General features: G+C 35.9%; 2 protein-coding genes and 1 long non-coding RNA gene across 4 annotated transcripts; 1 reads left to right on the top strand and 2 right to left on the bottom strand.

The window, feature by feature from the left end:
• Positions 1–551: 551 nt before the first annotated feature.
• Positions 552–14,963, bottom strand: LOC110801174 (uncharacterized). Of its 2 annotated transcripts, none has more exons than XR_002536838.2 (3): positions 14,301–14,963; positions 3,367–3,766; positions 552–3,011 (listed from the first exon to the last, which is right to left on the bottom strand). It is a non-coding gene; the product is annotated as an uncharacterized lncRNA (long non-coding RNA). The 2 variants fall into 2 exon arrangements; XR_002536839.2 differs by having other exon boundaries at positions 3,441–3,766; positions 14,301–14,961.
• A 202-nt stretch (positions 14,964–15,165) lies between these two features.
• On the bottom strand, positions 15,166–18,904 carry LOC110801176 (flotillin-like protein 3). The gene is made up of 3 exons (XM_022006501.2): positions 18,215–18,904; positions 17,043–17,444; positions 15,166–16,057 (listed from the first exon to the last, which is right to left on the bottom strand). The coding sequence occupies exons 1-3, from the start codon at positions 18,740–18,742 to the stop codon at positions 15,527–15,529; spliced, it is 1,461 nt and encodes a 486-aa protein (XP_021862193.1). The 5' UTR covers positions 18,743–18,904; the 3' UTR covers positions 15,166–15,526.
• Positions 18,905–20,540: 1,636 nt separating this feature from the next.
• On the top strand, positions 20,541–25,680 carry LOC110801169 (uncharacterized). Its single transcript, XM_022006494.2, has 9 exons — positions 20,541–20,847; positions 20,964–21,217; positions 23,452–23,636; positions 23,730–24,014; positions 24,098–24,156; positions 24,257–24,293; positions 24,406–24,477; positions 24,754–25,078; positions 25,153–25,680. The coding sequence occupies exons 1-9, from the start codon at positions 20,727–20,729 to the stop codon at positions 25,513–25,515; spliced, it is 1,701 nt and encodes a 566-aa protein (XP_021862186.1). The 5' UTR covers positions 20,541–20,726; the 3' UTR covers positions 25,516–25,680.
• Positions 25,681–25,921: the final 241 nt, after the last annotated feature.

Raw genomic sequence — 25,921 nt, forward strand, 5'->3', positions numbered from 1 at the left:
AATACTCGACCCGGTTTGACCGGCACAGAGTTTAAAGGACTTGAATTGACTTATTTAATTTAATAGGTAGTAGTTGATAGTGGGGTATTATTTTAATGTAGTTAGTGGGAGGTGGGTTAAGAGGTGGGGTTGGGGGAGAGTAGAGGTTAAATTTTTAATTATTTTTTGTATGGAGTAGGGGGTAGGTGGGTTAATAGGGGTGGAGTGAGAAATAATATAATATTGTTAGAATATTTCCATTTTTAGAAACAGGTCAAGTATTAAGGGACGGCCCGATAAGGAAAAAATGTCAAGTATTCCGGGACGGAGGGAGTATATCATTATGTAATAGACCAGATTTTTGAGGATGTAAGTTAAGAGAAAGAGAGAGAAATTCTCATTAATAAACTAGAAAATGATTGTTTATTCTCTTGATGCAATTAAATCTCAACACCGTGGTCTCACTGATCTCTTTTGTTTGTAGAGTCTTCTGTTTGTAGAGTCTTATGTTTGTAGAGGAACTGATTCTTTTTTTTTCTCAATATCTCCTCTGACCTACTCACTAAGCTAATCCTAACAAACTGATTATGCATTACCGATGTCACCCCTTCCCTATACCCAAAGTATTACACACTGTTTAATTAATAAGTAAAAATATGTGGGTTCGAATCCCACGTAGGTCCATCTTTACTTTTTGTATTGTTTTATTTACTTTTAATGTGAAAACCTTTACTTTGAATTATTTCGATTTACTTTTTGTGGTTTTTAATTACTTTTATTTAACAAGCCTACTAGCTAAATTGGTAGAGCATCAAAATATGTGGGTTCGAATCCCAAGTAGGTTCATGTTTATTTTTTATTAATTTATTTACTTCTAATTGAAAAACCTTTACTTTAACCTATACTCCAATAATAGGAGTTTTCTAGTTTTCTATTTTTATTTACTTTTAATTGAAAAACCTTTACTTTAACCTATACTCCAATAATAGGAGTTTTCTATTTTTATTTACTTTTTGTATTGTTTTATTTACTTTTAAGTTGAAAACCTTTACTTTGACATATGACCATATATTTCTTTCTTATAGTTTGTTTCATATCGTAGAGAGATAAAAGTCTTGCTCAATCATTTGCCACTTTGAACTATTTGACCATGTCTCACCTCTTCTTTCAATGTGAGTTTACTTCTGAAATTTGGAGCAAAATTTTGTTTTTGTTGGATGCTAGCAGACAGATTCAGGCCTTTGAGGAGGAAGTTAAGATTGTTGCTCAAGCTTGTAGGCAGAAAAAAATAAAACAGAAGATTTATGTTGTTTGTTTTGCTGAAACCATTTATGGCTTATTGACTTTGCGAAACAGGAGAATTTTTCAGGCTAGCAAGGAGAACCAACAAACTGTTGTCAAGAGAATTTTGTTTAATGTGGTGTGCAGATGCTCTGAAGAAATGAGAAGGTTGTTTATCGTTTGAACACTGATGTTATTTTCCCCGTAAGTTCTTGTGTTTTGTTTTATTGTTTTGGTGAAGCAATGTTTCAGTTGGGGTTTTACTTCTAAGATTTTTAGATATTTTCGAGTTATTATGATTTACTTTTGAGATACTTTGATTTACTTTTGAGTTTATTTTGTTTAGTTTTGAGTTTTTTAAAATGTACTTTCAGACAACCTATGTAGGAATCGAACCTACATCCATATGCATTTGCATAGTGCTCTACCAGTTGAGGCTAATAGGTTTTCAGAAAACGTTTAAGAGAAAAATATAAGTGATGTAACTGCATCATTTTACAAATGAAAAGTGAACAAACACACATCAACACCAACTAAACACCAACTGAACAACAGCCGAGAATTGTACACTCCGGAGCAGTGGAAACAACCCCAACATCCAGCTCTGCACCCCAGATTTAGAACAGACACAAAAAAGACCAGCAGAAACAAATGAAAGCAGCAGAGAACAACATAGAACACCATCATCTTCACGAATTTACTTCTGAACCTATTTGATTTACTTCTACCAAGTTTCTATCTACTTTTTAAAATAAGAGAAAATACTACTTTATGAGAGACTATTTCAGGCAACTTACCTATGTAAACTTGTACTTGACGCATGGTAGTAATATGATAAACAAAAATACCTCCAGAAATGAATTTCATCACCGTAAAGAACAAGCTCCCCACAATTTCTTGACCTACTAGTCAATTTTACTCCCCTTAACTTATAGAAAACATAATTGATGCATCCATCCAATTAGCATAACCATCTCTTGTAACTCAAAGATCTATCATTTAGAATATTTACTTTTAAGCTTAATTAATCTACTTTTACTCATTATTTAATTACTTTTAAGCACCAATTTATCCCATTCCATCAGATTTTGATTTGTGGAAGCCCCCGGCAGTACAACAAGAAAAGGAAAATATTTAAGCTCGCATGAGTAACATATACATAGTTACATACCAGCAAAAGATATGCATTTTTCAACTTGAAAATTTTCAATACAGAATGTAAGATGCAGTTTAGTAAAGCACAGGTTTTGAGAAAAACAAACGAGTTATACCTGCTCAAGAATGTACTGGATTAATGCCTCGATCTTAAGACCTCTGCGCATCATCCCTTGGATAGTTGGTAAACTAGGATCATCCCATCCATCAACTCTACCATTTTGCACAAGCCACAGATGTTTACGCTTGCTCATAAGCATATAGACCATACGCAGTCTGCTAAACTCATAAATATACAACTTTTAAAATCTCATATCCTCCTGGATCAAGTGATACTGATCATCCCGGTCAATGTATTCATTTGACCGAAGTACATGTGTTATGCCCTCCGAATTATCAACAAACGGACCTGGAAAGTCATAAGTTGGGTACAGTTTATACTTGGGCCATCACCTACCTTAGCACGCAGGCACACAACCTCCCAAAAACCACCAATACACCACAACTTTACTGCATCCACACATTATCAGGTCTGACACAATGACTGCAACAACTAGACGCTTCCAACAGCTCTGAAGCAAGTCCCAAGATTGTTTCTAAGCCACCAACAATTAACAATTTTAGTTACTTTATCAATTTTTGTAACCACATCGTCTTAATTATCAACTATTATCCCAACAGAATCTGATAAATTTCAATCAACCACAAAAGTGAATAGTACAAACCATTTATAGCAAGCACTATCAAAAGGCTTAATAATCTACAGATTTTGGGTTACTAAAGTATAATTGGTTTACATTAACTAAATTTCTTTCTAAATATCTGAAGGAAATGAAAACAGTAATTGTTGAAGCAACTTTACTAGCAATTTGGTAGTAATATAGAATGAGATAGTTAACTTAAGAACAAAAAAAACTCATAAGACAAAACAGAAGAATGCAATGTAGAGACCTGGAAATTTAATGAGTGCTAGCAGCCTTGGAGACACCTCCAGCAAATTCACTTGCAAAAATTAGAGACCTAACCTTCAATTAAGCCCAAAATTGTTGAAGAAACCAGCATAATTGGCTTGCAGCAGCTAAGTTTGGGATGCAGTTGGCTTGCAGGGGCAGATACTTGAAGTTTGTCTTGGAATGTGATGCAGCAAACGTAGTAAGGTCAATCAACAATGGCATAGATGGATTTTCTCCTTTGGTATTGTTTTATGAGGATATTGGTAGATTAAAGAGTAGCTTTGAATCCTTTTCATGTACTCACGTTCATAGAGCGGGTAACACATTGGCCCATTTTGTTTCTAGGTGGAGTCCCAACGCACCGGAGTTTGTATGGACACTCCATACCCTGTGATGGGCTGCAAAATATTCAGCATCTTAGTTAAGATTTCAACATTCATGTATATAGCTCTATGTCACTACTTTCATGAATTTTCTCTCTGAACTTGTGGAGGACTACGAGATGATTCACAAGTAACATGCCTAACACTATATCAAATTATCAATTACTAGGTTGAGTTCAATATTTGGCCAAGGAGACCTTTGGCAGGACAAGAATTCAAGTTGTGGCACAGCTTATTGTATAAACTGCTTCAAATTTTCTCGTTGAATTAACCACAAATCAATTGCAGACCAACAACAGACCGTGCACCATCCCCTAGTCAACTAAGGTCAACAACCAGCAAGCACCTTGACTGAAATCGAAACCAATAGCAAAAAGTCAACCTGATCAACTTGCTTCAAGTCACCTACGGTAACCACCAACCAGAACCTAGCCATATTTTGTTTACTTTTGGAATCATTTCTATTTACGTTTATCAGTTTTTGCTTTACTTTTGAGTAAGATAACATGTGAGATCACTAAGTGCAACAACACCTCCTAATTATTTCTTTTTCCGTCCTAATAAGCCAGTAACCACCTTCCTTAAACTCCTCTTCTTCTTAATCCCTTCTATCCTCTGTATTTCTATACCAGAATAGGTAAATCCATCACAGACAGGTTCCAATATTCTGATTTACATTAGAGTCTAACTGGTTTACTTTTATTAAATTTACAGCTACTGTAAACAATGGCTAACTGCAGACAACAGCTATGGTTTAACATAAGCAAAATTTCTCAGCAAGCAATTTCTGATTACCTTTGCTTTGGACTAAATTCATAATGTCTACCTTTATGTATGGGAATTTCGCAATAAAGTGTTGTCTAGCTCACAAATTTAAGATAAAGATTGATAGTTCAGTAGGAACACTTGACAAGAGGGGGGGTGAATTGTTTCTTGGGAACTTGGGTAAGTTTCTTGCGGAATTTAAACAGTAAAGAGACTGAGAATAATGAGCGAAGAAAGATATAAAATGGAGGAACTTTCTTGACCCTAATCAAGAAGAACCTCACTACTCTTTTGTATTAATGTAATAACTCTATTACAAATACACTCTCTAACTCGAGTTCCTCTCGAACACGAGTTCCCCACAGCAATCCCCTTTGATTACTGTGCTCCTCTTTCTCTCTCTGACTTAACTCTAAGTCGCTCCTTTTCTCTTTGACTTAACTCTAAGTCGCTCTGTTTCTCTTTGACTTAACTCTAAGTCAATTAAGGATCACTCAACCCTTAAACCCAAAATACAATTTGATATAAAACTCTAGTACGTAATAAAGCTCAAAGCAATAAGGAACTCAAGAGACACTCTTTTGAAAACTGATTCTCTTTTAAAACGTTTAAGCTCTTAAAATATATTTTGCAAAGATCAGTTGTGTGTTGTGAAAAGCTAAAACTCTTCTCCTTTTATAGGAGAGTTTTACTTAGGGTTTGGTACCCATGTTTCCCTCAACCACCCACTAACAGTTACTGCTCAGTAACATGGGCATAGTTGGAGAGAAACAAGGGAGACCAAATCAAAACACTAAATGTACGTTGAACAGAAATACGTGGGGAGAGTTTCAAGGAACGTGGAAAAACTTTTACTTGAGAAACAAGGAGAGTAAATCAGAATCCTATGTTTCATTTATTAATTAAATACATTTTATTTATTAAAAAGATTTTCCAAGTTAAAACTCTTTTATAATTACAGTTAACATATTTCATTTAAAACGTACCAAAATACTATGTCTCTTTCATACCAAATTACTTATAAACTTTATTAAATACTTACATAAATCCTAAAACATAAACTCATATGTTGTAGTCTTCATGTTGCACCTTTAGAAGCTTCACTCGAAGACTTCCCAATTTGTTCCTTCTCTGGAACGCCGAGGATCCACATAATATATGAGGATCTCGCCTTAGGAACTCGCCTAAGGATCTCGCCTTGCTTAATGATTATTTCTTCAATGTAGTGTCTGACATGGATCAATTACTTGCTTATATTCCACGTTGCTTAGTTTATCCAACTCAGGATCTCCTTAACTTAGCATTATCCCTCTAAGGATCTCGGAACCTATTATGCAACATAACTTAACCAATTGTCAGGAGTTTGCTTTGTCATCATCAAAACTTTAGGGTCAACAATATTCCCCCTTTTTGGTGATGACAACAAAAGCAAACTTTCACTAAATGCAGCAGTAATCAATTAGCATAAATATAAAGCAATAAATTATTTTTATAAAAATTAATCTAAACTTCCTAAATGAATTTAAGGAAAATTGAAATTAATTTTAATAAACGAAAATAAAATTAAAAACGAGAAATAAAATTTTATAAACTTACATCGAGAAGAGAGTAGTGAGACGGATTCAAGTGATCAATTTAAGTTAAGTTTGCATTCATTTCCCCCTGTTGGCATTAACAAAAAGTAGAAATACACAATACTAATATATACCGATTAGAGCTCCCTCCGATCAACGGTTGGCAAACTAAGTTAGCCTCAAAGTTAAGTTCCAACGTACTAAATTCGAATATAAAACATAATAATTAACAAGTCAAGTTTTTAGAGATACGATCTTTTAGGAGTTCCACATAAATAAAAGAATAAAAATCGTATGTTTCCCAGCAGAGGGTGACATACCAAAAAAAATAAAAAAATAAAATAAAAAATAAAATAAAATAAAAAGTTCCAAAAAAAATCAAAAGCATAATGTAACACAAAAGCTAGGATCAGGGAATATGGTTTGGGTATGTAGCAATCCACTTTATTTATTTATTTTATTTTTTTTTTATTATTTTTTTTTTTTTTCGAACTGAATATAAACACAGGGAGGTTTGGGAGGTAGATCTGGGCGGGTGGGCATTTGCGTCGCAGTCGGGTCTGGGAGGGAGATTTGTGGGTGGGCTCGTATCTGTTGCAGGCGGGTTTGGTGGTGGGTGGGCGTTCACGACCGGATCGGATGGAGGAGGGAGGCTTTTCTCGAACGGTTTTGGTTGAAGAGGGAGGTTTGCGAACGGGGCTGGGAGTGGATGGGTGTTCGCGAGCGAGTGTTGGTGGGGGGGTGGTCGGTTCGTCGGAAGCAGGTGGAGGGTGCCGCCGTCTGTGGAGGCGGACGGCTGGTCGTCGGCGGTGGTTGTGTGGGATTGGAGAAGAGGAGGTTCGTGGGTGGTATGTAGGGCGAGGGAGGCACGATTCGGTGCGGCTGCTGGGATTCGGTGGGCGGTCGGTCGCCGAGCCGCTGCCTCCGGTGGCTGGCCGCCGATCATGGTGGCTAGGGTTTTAGATTGGGGATTTTTAATTTCTAGGGTTTTGTGGTGTGTGGATTTTGGGGGTTTTTATTTTGGGTTCCTTGTGTTTTGAAGTGGTGAAATTTTAATTTGTGGTGGCCATGAGTATGAGAGATCCATAGGTGTGATCCATTAGCTTTTAATTTTAGAAAAATAAAATTTAAGGGAATAAATGAAAATTATGGATATATAAAAGAAAATGAAAAATAAAAATAATTTGTGGAAAAATAGAAGATAGGAAAAAAATTGTAACATAAAAAAATATATCCATGATCCTTATATTTTAGTGGAACTGTTTGAATTACGTATCTCATATTACTGACTAATTAAATACACATTTTAATTCGAAATTTTTAGTTGTTCCTCAACGATGGTAAACTTCAGTTATGCTTTACGCACATGTATTTATAATGGTATACAGTAGTAATGCATAAATCTAAAAGAGTCATACCTCATGAGGATCTGTCAGCTTCCTTATCTTATTTTGATCATCCCGAGTTCCATTCTCATTTTCTCATGCTTCTCTCTGCTTAAAGGTTTAGTCATAATATCTGCAATTTGATTCTCAGTTTGACAAAAGTCCAACTTGATTAAACCTTTTTCAACATTATCCTTAAGAAAGTGATGCCTAATATGAATATGCTTAACCCGGGAATGATGTACCGGATCCTTAGAAATGCAGATTGCACTAGTGTTATCACAATAAATAGGAACACAATCATATATTATCCCAAAATCCCTTAACTGTTGCTTTATCCACAGTATTTGAGAGCAACATGCAGCAGCTGCTACATATTCAGCTTCTGCTGTGGATAAGGCAACAGTATTCTGTTTCTTGGAACCCCAAGAAACCATGCAAGATCCTAGGAATTGAACCATACCTGATGTGCTCTTTCGGTTTACTAAATCACCTGCATAATCTGCATCTGCATATCCTTTTAAATCGAAGGTTCCACTTCTTGGATAAAACAGACATAGATCGTCTGTTCCTTTGAGGTATCTGAATATCCTCTTCACTGCAGTCATGTGGGACTCCTTTGGGTTTGATTGAAATCTTGCACACAACCCAACACTGAATGATATGTCTGGTCTGCTTGCGGTTAGGTATAGCAGAGATCCAATCATTCCTCTGTACGTCGTTTGATTCACACTTTTTCCTGTGGGATCCTCATCTAGTCTTGTGGCTGTTCCCATGGGAGTGTGATTTGTTTTCACTGAATCTAGCTCGTACTTTTTGAGGAGTTCCTTCACATATTTTTGTTGGTGGATCATAATCCCTTCCTTAGTTTGTTTGATTTGCAAACCAAGAAAGAAATTGAGTTCCCCCATCATACTCATTTCAAACTCACTGCACATTAAGTTAGCAAAATCCTTGCACAAATTTTCGTTAGTAGCACCAAATAATATATCATCGACATAAATTTGTACAACTAATAAGTCAGATCCTTTTGATTTTAAAAATAGAGTTTTATCGATTCTTCCACGTTTAAAATCATTTTGTAAAAGAAACTTTGATAATCTCTCGTACCACGATCTAGGAGCTTGCTTTAACCCATAAAGAGCTTTATCAAGCTTATAGATGTGGTTCGGAAATTTGGGATTCTCAAAACCAGGGGGTTGTTCCACATAGACGTCTTCCTCAAGAAAACCATTTAAGAAAGCACATTTGACGTCCATCTGATACAACTTGAATCCCATAAAGGCTGCAAAAGCAATTAGAATACGAATAGCTTCTAATCTAGCAACAGGAGCAAAGGTTTCTTCGAAATCAATACCTTCCTGTTGATTGTAGCCCTTGACTACTAACCTTGCCTTGTTCCTGATGATTGTAGTATGTTCATCGAGCTTGTTCCTGAACACCCACTTTAGTCCTATGACTTTCTGATTCTTTGGTTTGGGTTCCAGATGCCATACCTTGTTCCTTTGGAACTCATTTAACTCATCTTGCATGGCAGTGATCCAATCAGCATCTTCCAAAGCTTCGGTGTGGTTCCTTGGTTCGATTGTGGAGAGGAACGCATGAAAAGCACAGAAGTTCCTTAGTTGAGACCTTGTTTGAGTTCCTTTCCTAATATCACTGATGATCAGATCCATTGGGTGAGAACTTTGATGTTTCCAGGGCTTAGGTTGAAATTGTGCCACTGGAACATCTAAGGTCTCCTCAGTTCCTTCTGTTTCCTGAGATCCTTGTTCCTCTGCCTCAGAGGTCTCTTGATCTTCTTCTGGTTCCTCAGAATCATCATCTTCTGGTTCCTCAGGATTTGCATTTTCTGGTTCCTCATGATCAACATTTTCTGGTTCCTCAGGATCAGGGGTTCTTCTTCCAGGAACTCCTTGGTTAGTAGCAGTTTCTTGTGTTTGTGGATCTGCTATTCCATTTTGCTTTCTTCCAGGAGAGATTTCCTCATCATAATCTGTAAAACGAGTTAATCCAATTTCGAAATCTTCCTGTTCCTGAATCTCATCAACATTGTTAGCTTCATCAAATATTATATGTACACTCTCTTCAATACACATTGACCTTTTATTATAAACTCTATATGCTTTACTGTTTAAGGCGTATCCTAGGAACACGGCCTCATCACTTCTTTCATCGAATTTCCCTAAGTTCCTTTTGCCATTGTTGTGAACAAAGCATTTACACCCAAAGGCTCTAAAGTAAGAGATATTGGGTTTGTTTCCTTTTAATAACTCATAGGGAGTCTTGTTTAAAATGGCCCTGATCATTACTCTATTAACAATATAGCAAGCTGTGTTTACTGCTTCAGCCCAGAAGTTCCTTGGTAAGGAACTGGCAATTAACATGGTTCTAGCCATGTCTTCCAAGGTTCTATTTTTTCTTTCAACGACTCCATTTTGTTGTGGAGTCCTAGGTGCAGAAAAGTTGTGATCCATACCTTGTTCCTTGCAGTATTCATCAAACTTGTGATTCTCGAATTCAGTTCCATGATCTGACCTTATATGTATTAGCTGACGTCCTGTGGATCTTTGTATTCTCTTAGCAAAAGCGACAAATTCATTAAACGTTTCATCTTTACTTGCTAAGAAAATAACCCAGGTATATCGAGAAAAATCGTCAACAATAACCAAGACATAGCGTTTTCCACTTCTACTTTGAATTCTCATAGGTCCACACAAATCCATATGGATGAGTTCCAATGGTTTGGTTGTGCTAACCATTTTCTTAGGCTTGAAAGAGCTCCTGACATGTTTTCCTTTGGCACATGTTTCACAAACTTTGTCTTTAAGGAACTTGATGGAAGGTAAACCTCTCACTAGTTCCTTTGATCTCAGTTTGTCAAGCAATGAAAAGCTAGCATGTCCGAATCTCTTGTGCCATAGAAGTGGATCCTCCTCAATAACACTAAGACAAGTTAAGTTGTTCCTTGGAACTTTGTTGAGATCCACAGTGTATGTGTTCCCTTTGCGAGTTCCTTCCAAAATAACTTCCTTACTGTTATTGTTAATAATTCGACAACTTTCTGAAGTAAAGCTTACCGAGTTTCCTTTGTCACAGAATTGTGAAATACTAAGCAGACTGTGCATTAAACCTTCTACCAGGAACACATTATCAATTGAATGGGAACTTGACCTTCCTACTTTTCCAATGGCGATGATTTCACCTTTCTTGTTGTCTCCAAAGGTCACAGTTCCTCCGTTGTAGGCCTCTAGTGAGAGAAATTTGGTTTTATCTCCTGTCATGTGCTTGGAACACCCGCTATCAAGATACCACGAGTTGTTCCCCCTCACTAGGACCTGCAATATTATCAATTGTTAGATACAGGAACTCGGGTTTCCTCGAGTTCCTTTTCTACTAAGGGATCATCTTTTTTAATCCATATCTTCTTGACAATGTTCTGGTTTTTATTGAACAGTTCCTTCTTTTTGGAACACTCAGTCACAACATGATCACCAGTACCACAAAAGGAACAAACCTTGACATTAGGCAGTTCCACATAATTTTTCTTTTTACCATTGTTCCTTTTATAGTAAAAACCTAGGCCTTCAGTTCTCTTAGATTGAGCCTTCTCAATCCACTTAGGCGTGATTCTAGGAGATTGTTTATGTGCATTTACTAAGGCTAGTTCCTTGGTTAATTTCTCCTTTTGTTCCTTTACTGTGACCAACTCACTGTTTAAGTTTTCCAAATCAACGTTAAAGACCCCCATGCTAATCTCAGAGGACTTGCTAGGATCCAGGCTTAAATTAAACAGTTTATATTGACTGAGTTCCACTTTGAGAAGAATGTTTTCATTTTTGACTCTCTCAAAGGAGTTTTGAAGAGCAGTGTTTCTATCAAGCAAGTCAAAGAACCTACCCTGTACATCAGATCTAACATTATTAAGGTAGGTCATGTGTCCCTTGGTGAGTTCCAAGGCTTTGTCACTTTGAGCCTTTATTACATTGAGCTTTTTAAAGTTATCTAGAGTTTCTATCAATAATTCCACTAACTTATTTTTAGACAGAGATTGAAGAGTTGAGGAACTTACTTCTTTTGATGGATCTTGGGTTGTTCCATCAATCTTTGCCATAAGACAAAGGTTTGATGTTTCTTCATTTGGTTGATCCTCATCTTCTTCCGAGTCAGTAGCATCTCCCCAAGCTGCGATCATAGCCTTCTTGAAGTTGGGTTTGGCAAAGGTTGATTTGTTGAATCTTTCCTTGGACAGATCCTTTCCCTTGCCTTTCCCTTTTTCATTTTCCCACTGAGGGCAGTCTTTGATTAGATGGTCTGATTCTCCGCACTTGAAACATCCTTGGTCAGGCTTGGAACCGCTTGGTTTTCTCATTGAGTTCCTTCCTCTTAGATTTCCAGGTTTAGAGTTCCTGTAAAATCTTTTCATTCTTCTGACCAACATGGCAGCTTCTTCTTCATCAGGATCCGAGTCCTCCTGTTCCTCAGCCTTAAGAGCAAGGCCTCGATTCTTGGGATTCTCAGGAACAGCTGCTCCTAGATGTAATTCATGCGTCATCAAGGATCCCGCCAATTGTTCAATGTTGAATTTGGTGAAATCCTTTGTTTCGAACAATGCCGTGACCTTGGTTCTCCATCTATCATCCTGTGGCATGCTCCTTAGGATCTTCCTAACCTGTTCATCAGAGGGAATATTTCTTCCAAGAGAAACTAGTTCATTAGTGATATTAGTGAAACGAGTAAACATTTCCTGTATTGTTTCTCTTGGTTGCATTTCAAAACGTTCATACTTAGACATTAATAAATCAATTTTTGAACGTTTGACCTCATTAGTTCCTTCATGAGTTATTTGAAGGAGATCCCAGATTTGCTTTGCGCTCTTGCACCCCATAACTCTGTTATGTTCATGAGGTCCAAGGCCGCAATGCAAGATTTTCACAGCCATTGCGTTGATTTCGAATTTCTCAAAATCTTCCTTAGTAAAATCAGACATGGGTTTAGGAACTACCTCATTTTGAGCATTGGTCATTGTTACCTCGAAATCGCCGACTTCTATGACTCGCCAGACTTGATAATTCTCTGCCTTGATGTAGATCTCCATCCTGTTCTTCCAGTAGGTGTAGAATTTTCCGTTGAACATTGGAGGTCTTTGAGTGGAATAACCTTCCTCGAGTTTCTCGTAAGCGTTCATACTTTCCAGGAACTTTTTCTCAACGGGGTTTCCTGTATTTTTGTGAGATCCTGCTCTGATACCAACTGATAGTTCAGTAGGAACACTTGACAAGAGGGGGGGTGAATTGTTTCTTGGGAACTTGGGTAAGTTTCTTGCGGAATTTAAACAGTAAAGAGACTGAGAATAATGAGCGAAGAAAGATATAAAATGGAGGAACTTTCTTGACCCTAATCAAGAAGAACCTCACTACTCTTTTGTATTAATGTAATAACTCTATTACAAATACACTCTCTAACTCGAGTTCCTCTCGAACACGAGTTCCCCACAGCAATCCCCTTTGATTACTGTGCTCCTCTTTCTCTCTCTGACTTAACTCTAAGTCGCTCCTTTTCTCTTTGACTTAACTCTAAGTCGCTCTGTTTCTCTTTGACTTAACTCTAAGTCAATTAAGGATCACTCAACCCTTAAACCCAAAATACAATTTGATATAAAACTCTAGTACGTAATAAAGCTCAAAGCAATAAGGAACTCAAGAGACACTCTTTTGAAAACTGATTCTCTTTTAAAACGTTTAAGCTCTTAAAATATATTTTGCAAAGATCAGTTGTGTGTTGTGAAAAGCTAAAACTCTTCTCCTTTTATAGGAGAGTTTTACTTAGGGTTTGGTACCCATGTTTCCCTCAACCACCCACTAACAGTTACTGCTCAGTAACATGGGCATAGTTGGAGAGAAACAAGGGAGACCAAATCAAAACACTAAATGTACGTTGAACAGAAATACGTGGGGAGAGTTTCAAGGAACGTGGAAAAACTTTTACTTGAGAAACAAGGAGAGTAAATCAGAATCCTATGTTTCATTTATTAATTAAATACATTTTATTTATTAAAAAGATTTTCCAAGTTAAAACTCTTTTATAATTACAGTTAACATATTTCATTTAAAACGTACCAAAATACTATGTCTCTTTCATACCAAATTACTTATAAACTTTATTAAATACTTACATAAATCCTAAAACATAAACTCATATGTTGTAGTCTTCATGTTGCACCTTTAGAAGCTTCACTCGAAGACTTCCCAATTTGTTCCTTCTCTGGAACGCCGAGGATCCACATAATATATGAGGATCTCGCCTTAGGAACTCGCCTAAGGATCTCGCCTTGCTTAATGATTATTTCTTCAATGTAGTGTCTGACATGGATCAATTACTTGCTTATATTCCACGTTGCTTAGTTTATCCAACTCAGGATCTCCTTAACTTAGCATTATCCCTCTAAGGATCTCGGAACCTATTATGCAACATAACTTAACCAATTGTCAGGAGTTTGCTTTGTCATCATCAAAACTTTAGGGTCAACAAAGATTGATAGAAAATATAATCTGATCGTCGCAAAAGAAAATAATTATTGAATTCCAACAACTTTCTAGGCTTCGAACTCAAAGTAAATTCGCAATAATGAGTAAAAAAAAATTAAAAACCTAAAATCTAATTGATCTAAATTCACAACTTTGCCTCTATTTTTGAGAAATTTCTCATAAATTCGAGCTCTAATTCTGCATAAAAATGAGACAAAATTCGTTTGCAGCGATTTGCTGTAATTAAACCTAATTTGAGTTAAAAACACTACAAAATTTAAGAAATCACGAATAATACCTGATTTACTAATTGATTTGCAGATTGGTGTGAAGAATTTGAGCATAGCACAAGCAACTTCGAATTTAATTCCAATGTTTGACGAACTCCAGAATTGAATCAACTTTTTGAATAATTCGGGTGAAATTGCAGATTAAGAAGACAAACTACACCTAATTTAGGGACAATTTCCTGAAATTGGAAGAAATTTGAAGAGTATAGTGTTGTGAACAGAGAGAAATTAACATGTTGTTTTGTGAAGTAGAGAGAGAAAGTGATGCCCGCGTTATGATGGAGCAAACTTCAATTATCTAATACTCCCTCCCTATTTATTTAAGAGATACACTTGGCCGGGCACGGGTATTAAGAAAAAGAATTGAATGAAATAAAGTAATAAAAGAAGTGGGGTTGAATAGATATTTTAATAAGAAAAATAAGTGAGGACCATGTCATTTTAGGGAGTGGAGGGTAGGGATAAGGTGTAGATATATTATTTAATTAGATGGTGGGGTTGATAAGTTACTAAAAATGGCAAGTGTATCTCTTAAATAAATACGGCTAGAAAAGGCAAATGTATCCCTTAAATAAACATAGAGGGAGTAGCTTCTTATCTCAACCGTCCATTTTATTTTAATCTAACGGGTATTAGAGGTTCTCATTATATGGAGGTTCTCATCTTAAGGTAGGTTCTCACCAAAACCTGGTCCTATATATATATATATATATATATATATATATATATATATATATATATATATATATATATATATATATATATATATATATATATATATATATATATATATATATATATATGCGGATCAAACGAATGATAATAGCTTTTCATATAAGTTTTCGCGATTAAATGAGTAATTTTGGAGAACAATAAAAGAACTTGTGATTAAGGTTGTATTTCAATAGATTTAGTAAAACACTTGCCCTCAAAAAACAAAAAGGGGAAAAAGAAGCACTTAAAAATGTTCATCATAACAACCAATATCATATGTAGTACTATTGTTTGTACCATTTTTTTTTTTGGGCTAGATAAGAAGAAAAAACTTTACTGGACCAATATCTATCTCGGGTTAATTAGCCTAGTCATATAGGTTTTTTCTTGAGTCACTTTCAAACAATTCGCAGTTGATGTGGCTCGACCTTGTGACATCCAACTCACAAGTTGTCTTCCCCATCAACTCCACCAACTTGTGTTGGTACTATCATCCATACATGGTAACATGGAATAAACCTCAATCCAGTATACGTTCCGTACCAGTGTCCTTAAGTGAGCCCAACCATGCAGGCGGAACCATCCCAGTTTGTTCTTGAACCGTCTTGAACAACGGTGGCAAAGTCCGATAAATATTGGCAACCTCCGCCATTGCACTTCCACCGGCGGTGGAACCCTCACCACCACCACCACTTCCACCATTTGTCCACACACTAATTTTAGGCTGCAACCCCTTGATAGCCCCCGCGTTAATTTCAGCAATTTCTTTAAACACGCCATTGTTAATCATCATGTAGTCCCTTAATGCCAAATAATTGCCCCCGAGTGCCTCTAATAAGGTACTTAAGTACGTGCCTTGTGCTTGTGCAAGTGCTACTATTCCTTCTGCTTCCCTTTTCTTTGCATAAAGGTCTGCATCAGCTGCTTGCTGACGAGAGTAAAGTGCTGCTTCTGCAAGTGTTTTTTCGGCTTCTGCTGCCTTTTCTTGTATGTATAGAGTTGCTTCTGCTCCTTTTTGTTGTTGGTATAGCTCCCAATTTGCTTCTTGTACCTTTTATTTATTTACAATCATAATTTTTGAAGCTTCATTAAAATTGCAACCGTTTAAATATATGTTTAATACAATTTCGTCATTGGATTGCATTAGAAATATTGTCCTATCAAGCATATTGGGTTTTTTGGGCATAGTCGTATTAGCTTAGGAGGTTATATACTTATATAGCCATGTAGGCAATAATTGTGGATATTGATGATCTTGTACTCTTAAATAAACTAATTTATCATCTTAAGATATATAAAAAGAGTAAATAAACCTTATGATCATGTCATTTGGCAATAATTGTGGATATTGATGATCTTGTACTCTTAAATAAACTAATTTATCATCTTAAGATATATAAAAAGAGTAAATAAACCTTATGATCATGTCATTTGGCAATAATTGTGGATATTGATGATCTTGTACTCTTAAATAAACTAATTTATCATCTTAAGATATATAAAAAGAGTAAATAAACCTTATGATCATGTCATTTGGCAATAATTGTGGATATTGATGATCTTGTACTCTTAAATAAACTAATTTATCATCTTAAGATATATAAAAAGAGTAAATAAACCTTATGATCATGTAATTTACCAATGAAATTTTGACCTACTAGTTAAAACTTACAATAGGTCTCATGTTCGAATCCCCCTTCCTCATTTATATTGCACTCATGGCTAAGACTCCGTTTTATTGGACTTATTTTGACTGAACTTATATTATTTGAACATAACTGAACTTATTTTATCTGAAAATAACTTATTTTGTCTGAAATAAACTTTTTTTTTGTGTGAAAAAATCTGGAATTTATTTTTGCTGAACTTATCTGAAATTAACTGAACTGGTCTGAACCTAACTGAACTTATCTGAATTTATTTTGTCTGAAATAAGTCAAAACAAGTCGAACAGAACATAGCCCTAATTCGCAGAAGAAAAAAAATCATGCCATTTAGAGCAGAAAAAGCGAAATCTTGTAATTTACGAAACTAACCTTAGTTTCATATTCAACACTAGCTTTACTCAAGAATTCAGCCTTCAATTTTTCAGTCTGAGTGAGAGCATTCATCCTCTCAACCTCTCTTTGCAACTCTGCTTCCCTCAATTTGACTGCTTTCTCTGCTTCCACCTCAGCAACTTGGGTATCTTTGGCCCAACCAGCTTTCTTTGTTGCCAACTCAGCATTTGCTTCTGCCACCTCAGCCAACCTTTCATTCTCATATATTTGTACCTCTGCCTCCACTTTTATCTCCTCCTTCTTGGCATGTCCTATTCTTTGTACTGATATTATCTTCGTTTCTGCATCAATTTTCGACGCATTCTGTATTGTCTCTCCGTTCCTCAACTTCGATCCTATCTCCCCCTTCTTCCTTGCTTCCGCAACATCAATCTTGGCCTAGTGTTACAACATGTTACAAATATTTTTAGCACAACTATATATTAAAGGGTCTTTTTGTATGATCGTGATCATAAAACAATTAATTCCGTACACAAGGAGTACGGATATAATATCATTATCAACTTAACATCCTGTAAAATATAATTTTATATTTACCACCTTAATTTTATAAAACGTTTTATATTTACCACCCTTTGGCGAATTTCATCCAAATTTCCGTTAATATAGGCCCTATTTACATAACTTTTTTAATTGAAAACCTATTGAAAGCGGGGAAAAAAAATAAGTGAGGCCCACATTAATACTACATAGAAAATTAGATAGAATCCGTTAAAAACAACTGAATACAAATGTTTCATAAAATTAAGATGAAAAATATAAAATTGTATTTTATAAAGTGGTAAATATAAAAACCCGAAACTAAAAGAGGTTAAATATTTGGAAAAGGGTGATGATAAAGGTTGCAAGTTGAATCTTACGTGTTGGAGTTAATTGGTATATATAGGCGCAACGTAGGCTATGCATCATCATAATATTTTTACTATTAATGTAATATTTTACTATCAAAATATTACAATAAGGTAGTTGATATAAAGAAGGAAACAAATTAGAATATTTTAACATTTTTCTAACTTTTTTTTGAAACATGTATAAATGTATAATAGGTTATATAAGTTAAATATTTTAGTTTCCAATTTAAATCATAACACATAAGAATGCTATGTCGTCATTATGACACGTTGGTTCGAAAAAAATCCATTACAAACCTGATTGGCAGCTTCCATTTGAGTCTTCTGGCCCAAATAAGAAAAATATTCATGGCCAGGAATATCAACCAATTGTTTGATATTAGCATTATAAATCAAAAGGCCAAACTGATTAAGCTCAAGCTGAACCTTTCCAAAGACTTCCTGCTTAAACTTCTTAGCCCCACTAAAAACCTCCTCCATAGTCATAGAGGCGGCAAGGACACGTGTCTCACCCTCGATGACCCCTTGGACAAGCTCCTCCACTTGGTGAGAATGCTTCTCATGTGGAGCAATAAGTTTGGCATACTTAATTAGACAATCATCATCATCGGACCTTGGTCCAATGGTGAAGACTGCAGGTAAGATAAATGGTAGCTTCTCTGAACTCATGGCTTGAACCTCGAAGGTGTAGTTGACCGGAGTTATGTCGAATTTGGTGGATGACTGACCTGGTAGAATCCATGCTTTTTTGGCTAGCTTTATATCTGCTATACCAGCACCGGTAATTACCAAATATTCTGATGCGCTCGCTATTCTATACCACATTTTGTTAATTCGAATAAGAAGAACTAAACGTACCTTAGTACTGCAGGGTGATTTATATCATTATATGGTCATCGATCTCATTGCATCATTAATATTTTGATAAGATAGAAAGACCAAGGGATTGAATATGTAAACTTCCTTGCTTTTTCGTTTCCAAAAAGAATTAAGCAAGTGGGAAATTGTTAAACAATTTATTCTAGACTTTGGATAATATATTGCTTAATTGTGTGGACCTTGACAGAACTCATAACAAACTCATTATTTGAATGATTAGTCCATATTTATTTCGATTGAAAATGAAAGGCAGCTTCTTTTTAAGCCTTTTCACGTCAATTTCAGGCTACTAGATCCTAGATCCTAAATCCTAAATGCAGCGCGTTTTCAAGCGAAGAAGAACGTACGTAGGACTGTAGGAGGTTATGTTTAACTTTCGTAGGCTGAAACGTTTACACATACTACAAGAATTGTTAATTACAACTAGCGAAATGTAACATTTTCTATTTTGTTTCCTAGATGAGCTAAGAACTAACAAGTCTTCGCTAACGAATGGGGTGTGCGCAAGAAAGTGGAATACTAAATCAAAATATACACGTAATCAGAATGGTCGTCGGAGTAGTGGCAGCCGGCCTAATGAGTAATTACAAACTAATCACGTATTAGTTGGTCAACCAACAACAGCTAAAACTATCTGTGTCATGCCTTATCAATAATTAACTTTTTGTTGTTTGACACCGAAACTTGCAAACTCTTGTAATTGTTACATTGTCAATATAACCAACTTTGTTGTAAATTTGCAATAATAGACCGTCCTTTAATTTCAGCCCAATTAATTATTGGGTTTTTTGGAAGTTTAAGCCCATTTGTTTGGGCTGGGATTTTAAATCTTGTTCTTAATTCTTAAATGTAAAAGGATCAGAGAGTAGTCAACAAAAACACAAAATCATGATTTTATTTTTTGAATCTTGAGCCTCCTCAAAAGCTTGTCCTACTCCCTATTTATTTTCAACATTTGGACCCCACAATTAATCCTGCGGCCCTGTTTTCCACTTTTCACCAAAAAATTGCAACTTTTCGTTACCGTAGCTTCCCAAATTACCCCTTCTTTATAGCTTAATGGATTGTAAAATGATGCATTATCAAGATCATAAAACAATGGTAATGAAAATTTCATAGCTTTTGACATTTTTTAATTAGAAAGACACAAAAGATTACTTCTCCTTCCCTAAAAGATTCACTCAATGTAATTTTTTGGGTTAAACTTTAAAAGCTTTTCGTTAGTGTATAAGAAATAATATAAACTTGTAAGGTTTTGTTAGAGTCGTCTCAATATATATTTTCGGAAATTCAAGTATTTTTTTTTTATAATTTTTACGCATGCAGAACTTGATATATTTACGTTTTAAGTCATGTCTTGAAGAGCGTAAATTGGACAGTATTTTACGGACGGAAGGAGTATTATATTATATTTTTGTATAAGTTGTTTGACTAATGTTTTAAGTTGTATCTTTGAGACCATAAAAGATCGAAAGAATATCAAACATCAATAAATATTTTGACGTGAATATATAAAATGGGTTTGAACAACTCAATGAATGGAATAGCTCAATCCACTTACAAGTCCAATAAAAATTTTACACTAAAATCAACTAACAATAAATTAGTATTTCCTCTTATCTTTCTCCATTATAGAACAATTCAGCTTCAAATTTTCAATCCTTGTACTACCATTGTGAAAGTTTGAAACCCAAATAGAATAGGGAAGGGCATTTGAGTAAAACCAAAAAATTTGTATTGGTGGTGGGACACATGTTCCCTCTCCCTCTAGGCTCCATCGATTATCGTCTCTTTTGACACTATCTGGTCACTATCACTTCACACTTCTCTACACTAGTCTCCCATCCGGCCCTCCCCCCAATCCCCATCTTCTTCTCCTCTCTGCATTTTCTCTGCTCAAAAACCCACACTTACAAAAGCTAAAACCATAATGCTGCTAAGTTTCTGCAAAACAAGAAGAAGATGTAGTAAACCCACATTACTATTCTTCTACTTCCTTACTTTAACACTACTACTAGTTGTTACTACTTCCACCATACTCCCTCCTTCAGGTACCATTTCTCGCAAATTCTTGTATCCTGTTAAATGTTTGTTTGCTAATTACTTTTACTGTTCTACCCCTATACTAGTATATGCTAACTTTTTGTTGGTTTGTGTGAATTTTCAGGGTTGGTAAATGAAGGAAATTACTCTCACAGTGGGGGTGAAAGGGGAGGTGTTCCGGCTGAGGGGCCGGGTTTTAGTAGTGGTGGAGGAGATGGAAATGGAGAAGGGTATGGAGGTTATGGTGGTTATGGTGGTTACGGAGGAGGGAGTTCGATGATGGTATTGGCACCAAGAAGAACACATAGAAAGGATCCTTTAGATGAGTTTAGGTATTACAAAGGTGGTTGGAATATTACTGATCATCATTATTGGGCTGTAAGTTCTTCAATCCTTATCTACTTATTAACTTCTTGTTGTTTTGGCATTTCATGTTCACATTTTTGGCTTTCTTTTATTGGGTTCAAGAAACAAAATTGGCATAATGGCATGTAAGAGTTGAGATAAGTAGGAAAGTAATAAGGGCATTTTTGTGATTTGATTATTGGTATCGAACAATTAGCTAAAAACATAACGTATTTATGAATTTTTTTGAGGTAGAGCGAGTCACAAAAAACAAGTCGACAAGTGATATATACATGATTCATCTAAACTAGTTAATATCCGCACTAATATAGTGTTATTCATCGTGTTGTGAGGATGAAACGACAAGGTGCAGTGATTGAACTTAAAAAGAATGTCTCTGTACATGACTAGTTAAGTTAGGCATTTAACATTTGGCATAACTACTAATATGCCCTTAATGAATTAAACTAATCTTAGTGTGTGGTTAAGGAAAGAGATAGAGAAGGTAAAACCGAATAAACTTTGCTCTTTGTCCCTTATTCGTTGTCTAACCGTAAAATACGAAGTAGCAAGAATGCTTGCACTAGTGCACAAGACCATGGTCTCAAACTCTCAACTCCCAAAGTGCGCACGTTATTACGGAGTATTTTTTATTTTATTTTTGGTGTTGGCACCCGGTTCACCCTTGGGGTAATCCGGATTCGGGGCGAGTTCTGAGTGGATAGGTTCCGGTTTCCTTCCAATTGTTTTTGCGGGGGATCGAATATGGGTTCTCGCTACCAAATTCAAGCGAATCAACCCCAATCACCACTGAACCAACAAACAATTGGTACTACGGAGTATTCTTCGTGGGCAGATTATGATTGTAAATTGTAATAATACACTTGTTAATTTGAAGCCTCTTTTATTGAAACGGGTCTCCGTTTTTATAGATTTGGGCCCATTAGTTACAAAATGCAAACTAGGTATTGAGTTTAACTCCTAATTCCTAAACCCCTTTAATTTCCAGCTGTAGTTAATTTAATCATCATTTTGATTTTATTTGAAGAAGATAAATGGAGAAGAAAGGGGGGAGAAATGGTGAATGGTGGGACCAAAAATTTGACTGAACGTACTGATTGAAGACAACCTGTCACAAATTTGTGGCATACTTCAGGGAAATTGGACACTTTATGACATTTATGTTCTTGCAGCTAGGACTAGGAAAGTAATGGAGTAATTTAGTTGGATCCGAACTAGTAATGTGAAACTAAATGTGATAACATAATATTCCATCCGTATTTTAATATGTGATGCATTTTGATCGACATAAAATTTTAGGAGACTGGGTTGATTTTATTAAGATAAAATCCAAGTAGGGTGATGAAGAATAAACAATTGTAAACAAAAGATAGCAGGGTTTGTTTAAAGTATTCAAAGAAAAAGCGAGTGAGAATCAAAAATGATAAAATATTAGTCTATTAGGCCGTATAAGATAAGGAAGAAAATCAGAAATAATAAAAATATGAGAAAAGCATACCAAAAATAGCAAGTGCAACCCATACTAAAATATGACCGCTTTTAGAAAGTGCAACACATCTTAAAATGCAGGAGTAAATACATTTTTAGAACTTTGTCCCCAAATTTATGTCATGTTTAATTGTTAAAGTACCCCCATTTATAAATTTGTAAAACTAATAAAGTACTCTTCCATAATTTGTGATGTTGATAGGGATATTCGAATTAGTACTGTGACGACTGACGACTAACTTTGGTCTTTGGATGGAGGGAATTTAGGGAAAACATAATTTGGTATAGTAATAAAGTTACTCTTTGTAGTCTTGCCACAAACTATGTTTTTCACATGTTGCTAAGAAAAATGCTTACGATGAGTGCTAAAGAGTAAGCTAGATGATGCTATCTTTTAAGAAAAATCAATATAAGTATTTAGTAACACTTAGTTTGCCTTGTACATTTTTGTGTGGTTATGCACATAAGCAAGCTAATGAGATAGTAAATGGAGGTTGGGATGAGTATGCTGTTTTCAAGAGTGCCAATTTAGTTGATTTTTGAGCTGTCATATATGGCTCATGAGAAACTATCAGCAGCATGCATGGCTTTCAGAGACTTAGCTTAGAATTGCAGCTTAGTTTATCCACAAGTCAAGTTCATTCATTCGTTCAATATGCTTTTCATTGCAAGTCTACTGAACAGTTATGACTCCTGACTATATATACTTGATCTTTGTTCTGATTATAACTCTTTTTTCTTCTGATTTTGTAATGCAGTCTGTCGGTTTCTCTGCTGCTCCGCTGTTCATCATCTCCTTAGTCTGGTTCCTTGTGTTCGGGCTATGTTTGCTAACAATCTCTCTGTGTCACTTCTGCTGTCGAAGGGAGCAGCGCATTGGCTATTCACCTACAGCTTACATTCTCTCACTCATACTTCTTATACTCTTCACACTTGCTGCAATGTATGTTCTCTCTATAACTCTCTGACAGTAGCATCTGAACAGTAAAGTTTAATCCATGCATGTTCTTAATCCATCAATGTTATTTGTTTTCAGTATTGGATGTCTTGTTTTATACTCTGGACAAGCAAAGTTCCATCGTAGCACTGTATCGACATTGGAATATGTTGTGAGTCAAGCTGATGCAACTGTTTGGAAGCTCAACAATGTGTCCAATTATCTTTCCTCAGCAAAACTGATAGGAATTCAAAATGTTTTCTTGCCTTCTAATGTGCAAACTGACATTGATGATATAGACATGAAAATCAGTGCTTCTTCTAGCTTCCTGGATCACCAGTCCACTGACACTGCTGATGACATAAGAGATGTACTGGATTCTGTGTAAGTTATGAAAATGTATGTCAACCAAATAACCACCTCAGTTTAGTTTACAGCTAGAATTGATCATGTGTGTGTTTCTGTAGGAGGCTCGCTCTCATCATAGTCGCTGCCATCATGCTTTTCCTAACATTTCTAGGATTCTGTAAACCACTTTCCCCGATACCTATCTATGATCTCAAATTTACTTCTTTGTATTTGCAAACCCAACATGCTGATTGTTTTGTGGCCTTCTCTTGTTTCAGTGTTTTCAATGTTCGGCATGCAAGTTCTTGTCTACACGTGAGTCACAAAATCGTGATATTACTGCATTACTTCAATGACTAACAATTCATTAAGCTTCCACAATTTATCATCTATACATACATATGACAGTTTAAAGGAAATCCTGCAGGCTTGTGGTTTTTGGATGGATTCTAGTGACTGGAACTTTTATCTTGTGTGGCGTATTCCTCCTGTTCCACAAGTAAGTATTGTATTAAACTACAGAGGATAATGTTAATGAACGATAATATATCTTAACAACTTAATCATAACTTGGTTACATCAATGGTTTATATAGGAAATCATACATAACTCTGCTAGGTTTAGGACTTTATTAAATTCCTAAACTAACACAACCGTGGTTTCTTAAACATACTAGAACCCTAGATATAACATAACTCTAACATATTGGGTTGTTATTTTCTTTAATTTGTCTTGCTTGCCAAAATTTACTCATTTGTTTGAATTGTTTGACCAGTGTGACTGCAGATACTTGTTTGGCTATGCACCAATGGTCTGAGAATCCCACAGCTCATACAGCATTAGATGAAATACTTCCTTGTGTTGATCCAGCTACTTCACAGGAAACCTTGAAACGAAGCAAGGAGGTTACTACTCAGCTTGTGGACATGGTTAACTCTGTCATATCCAATGTCTCTAACATCAATTTTGGTGTACAATTCAAACCTTTTTACTATAATCAATCTGGACCTCTTCTGCCATTTCTTTGCAACCCGTTCTCACATGACTTATCAGACCGCCAATGCAGTGGTGGAGAAGTTCAATTGAACAATGCTACTCAGGTAACAGACTAACAATCCCTTTTTCTTGAGCTATTTGTCCTGCCTAACAACACTGACTACTCTTCATGCTACAGGTTTTGGGCAATAATGTGTGTGAGGTTGATCCGAATGGGATATGCATTACTACTGGCCGTTTAACACCGGCCATGTATAACCAAATATCTGCAGCTGTGAATGTGAGCTATGGATTGCAGAACTACGGTCCTGACCTAGTTGCATTACAGGACTGCTCTTTTGTCAGGGAAACCTTCACAAGTATATACAGTGATCATTGTCCTGATCTACGACGATACAGCAGATGGGTGTATGCAGGGCTGGTGCTGGTCTCTTTTGCAGTGATGTTATCCCTCGTTTTCTGGGTAGTTTTTGGCAGGGAACGCAAGCACCGGTTATATACCAAAAGGCGCTTAAGGGAAGGTGGTTATAAGAAATCTTGACTGGTAGATTGACTACTAATTCTTTCTTGTAATTTTCTGATACTATTGCTAGAATCTGCATTACATTTTGATGCCTAGAGTCATAATCTGTGTTATTTGTTGAATCTTTAAGATCTCCCTTGACTTTGTCTGTTGGGGTTGGAAGTATGTAAATGGTTAGTTGCAGCTATCACTTCACATTTGAAGGGGAGGAAGCTAACAAGACATTAGACATGCCTATAAGTTGCATTGTGAATTTCTAGTGTAGATAAGAAGAGCTGGTGAAGTGACATTGTGGGTGGGGGAATGAAAGGCTGCCTATTTCTAAGCTTTTCAATTAGCTAGGGGCACAAAAGTTAGAAATGTTTAAAATAAGTGTGGGTGTTTCTCAAAATAGAAGCATACTTCCTTTGTCCCTAAAAAATTA

This window comes from Spinacia oleracea, chromosome 1, assembly GCF_020520425.1.
Source record: "Spinacia oleracea cultivar Varoflay chromosome 1, BTI_SOV_V1, whole genome shotgun sequence".
NCBI classification, from domain to species: Eukaryota; Viridiplantae; Streptophyta; class Magnoliopsida; order Caryophyllales; family Amaranthaceae; genus Spinacia; species Spinacia oleracea.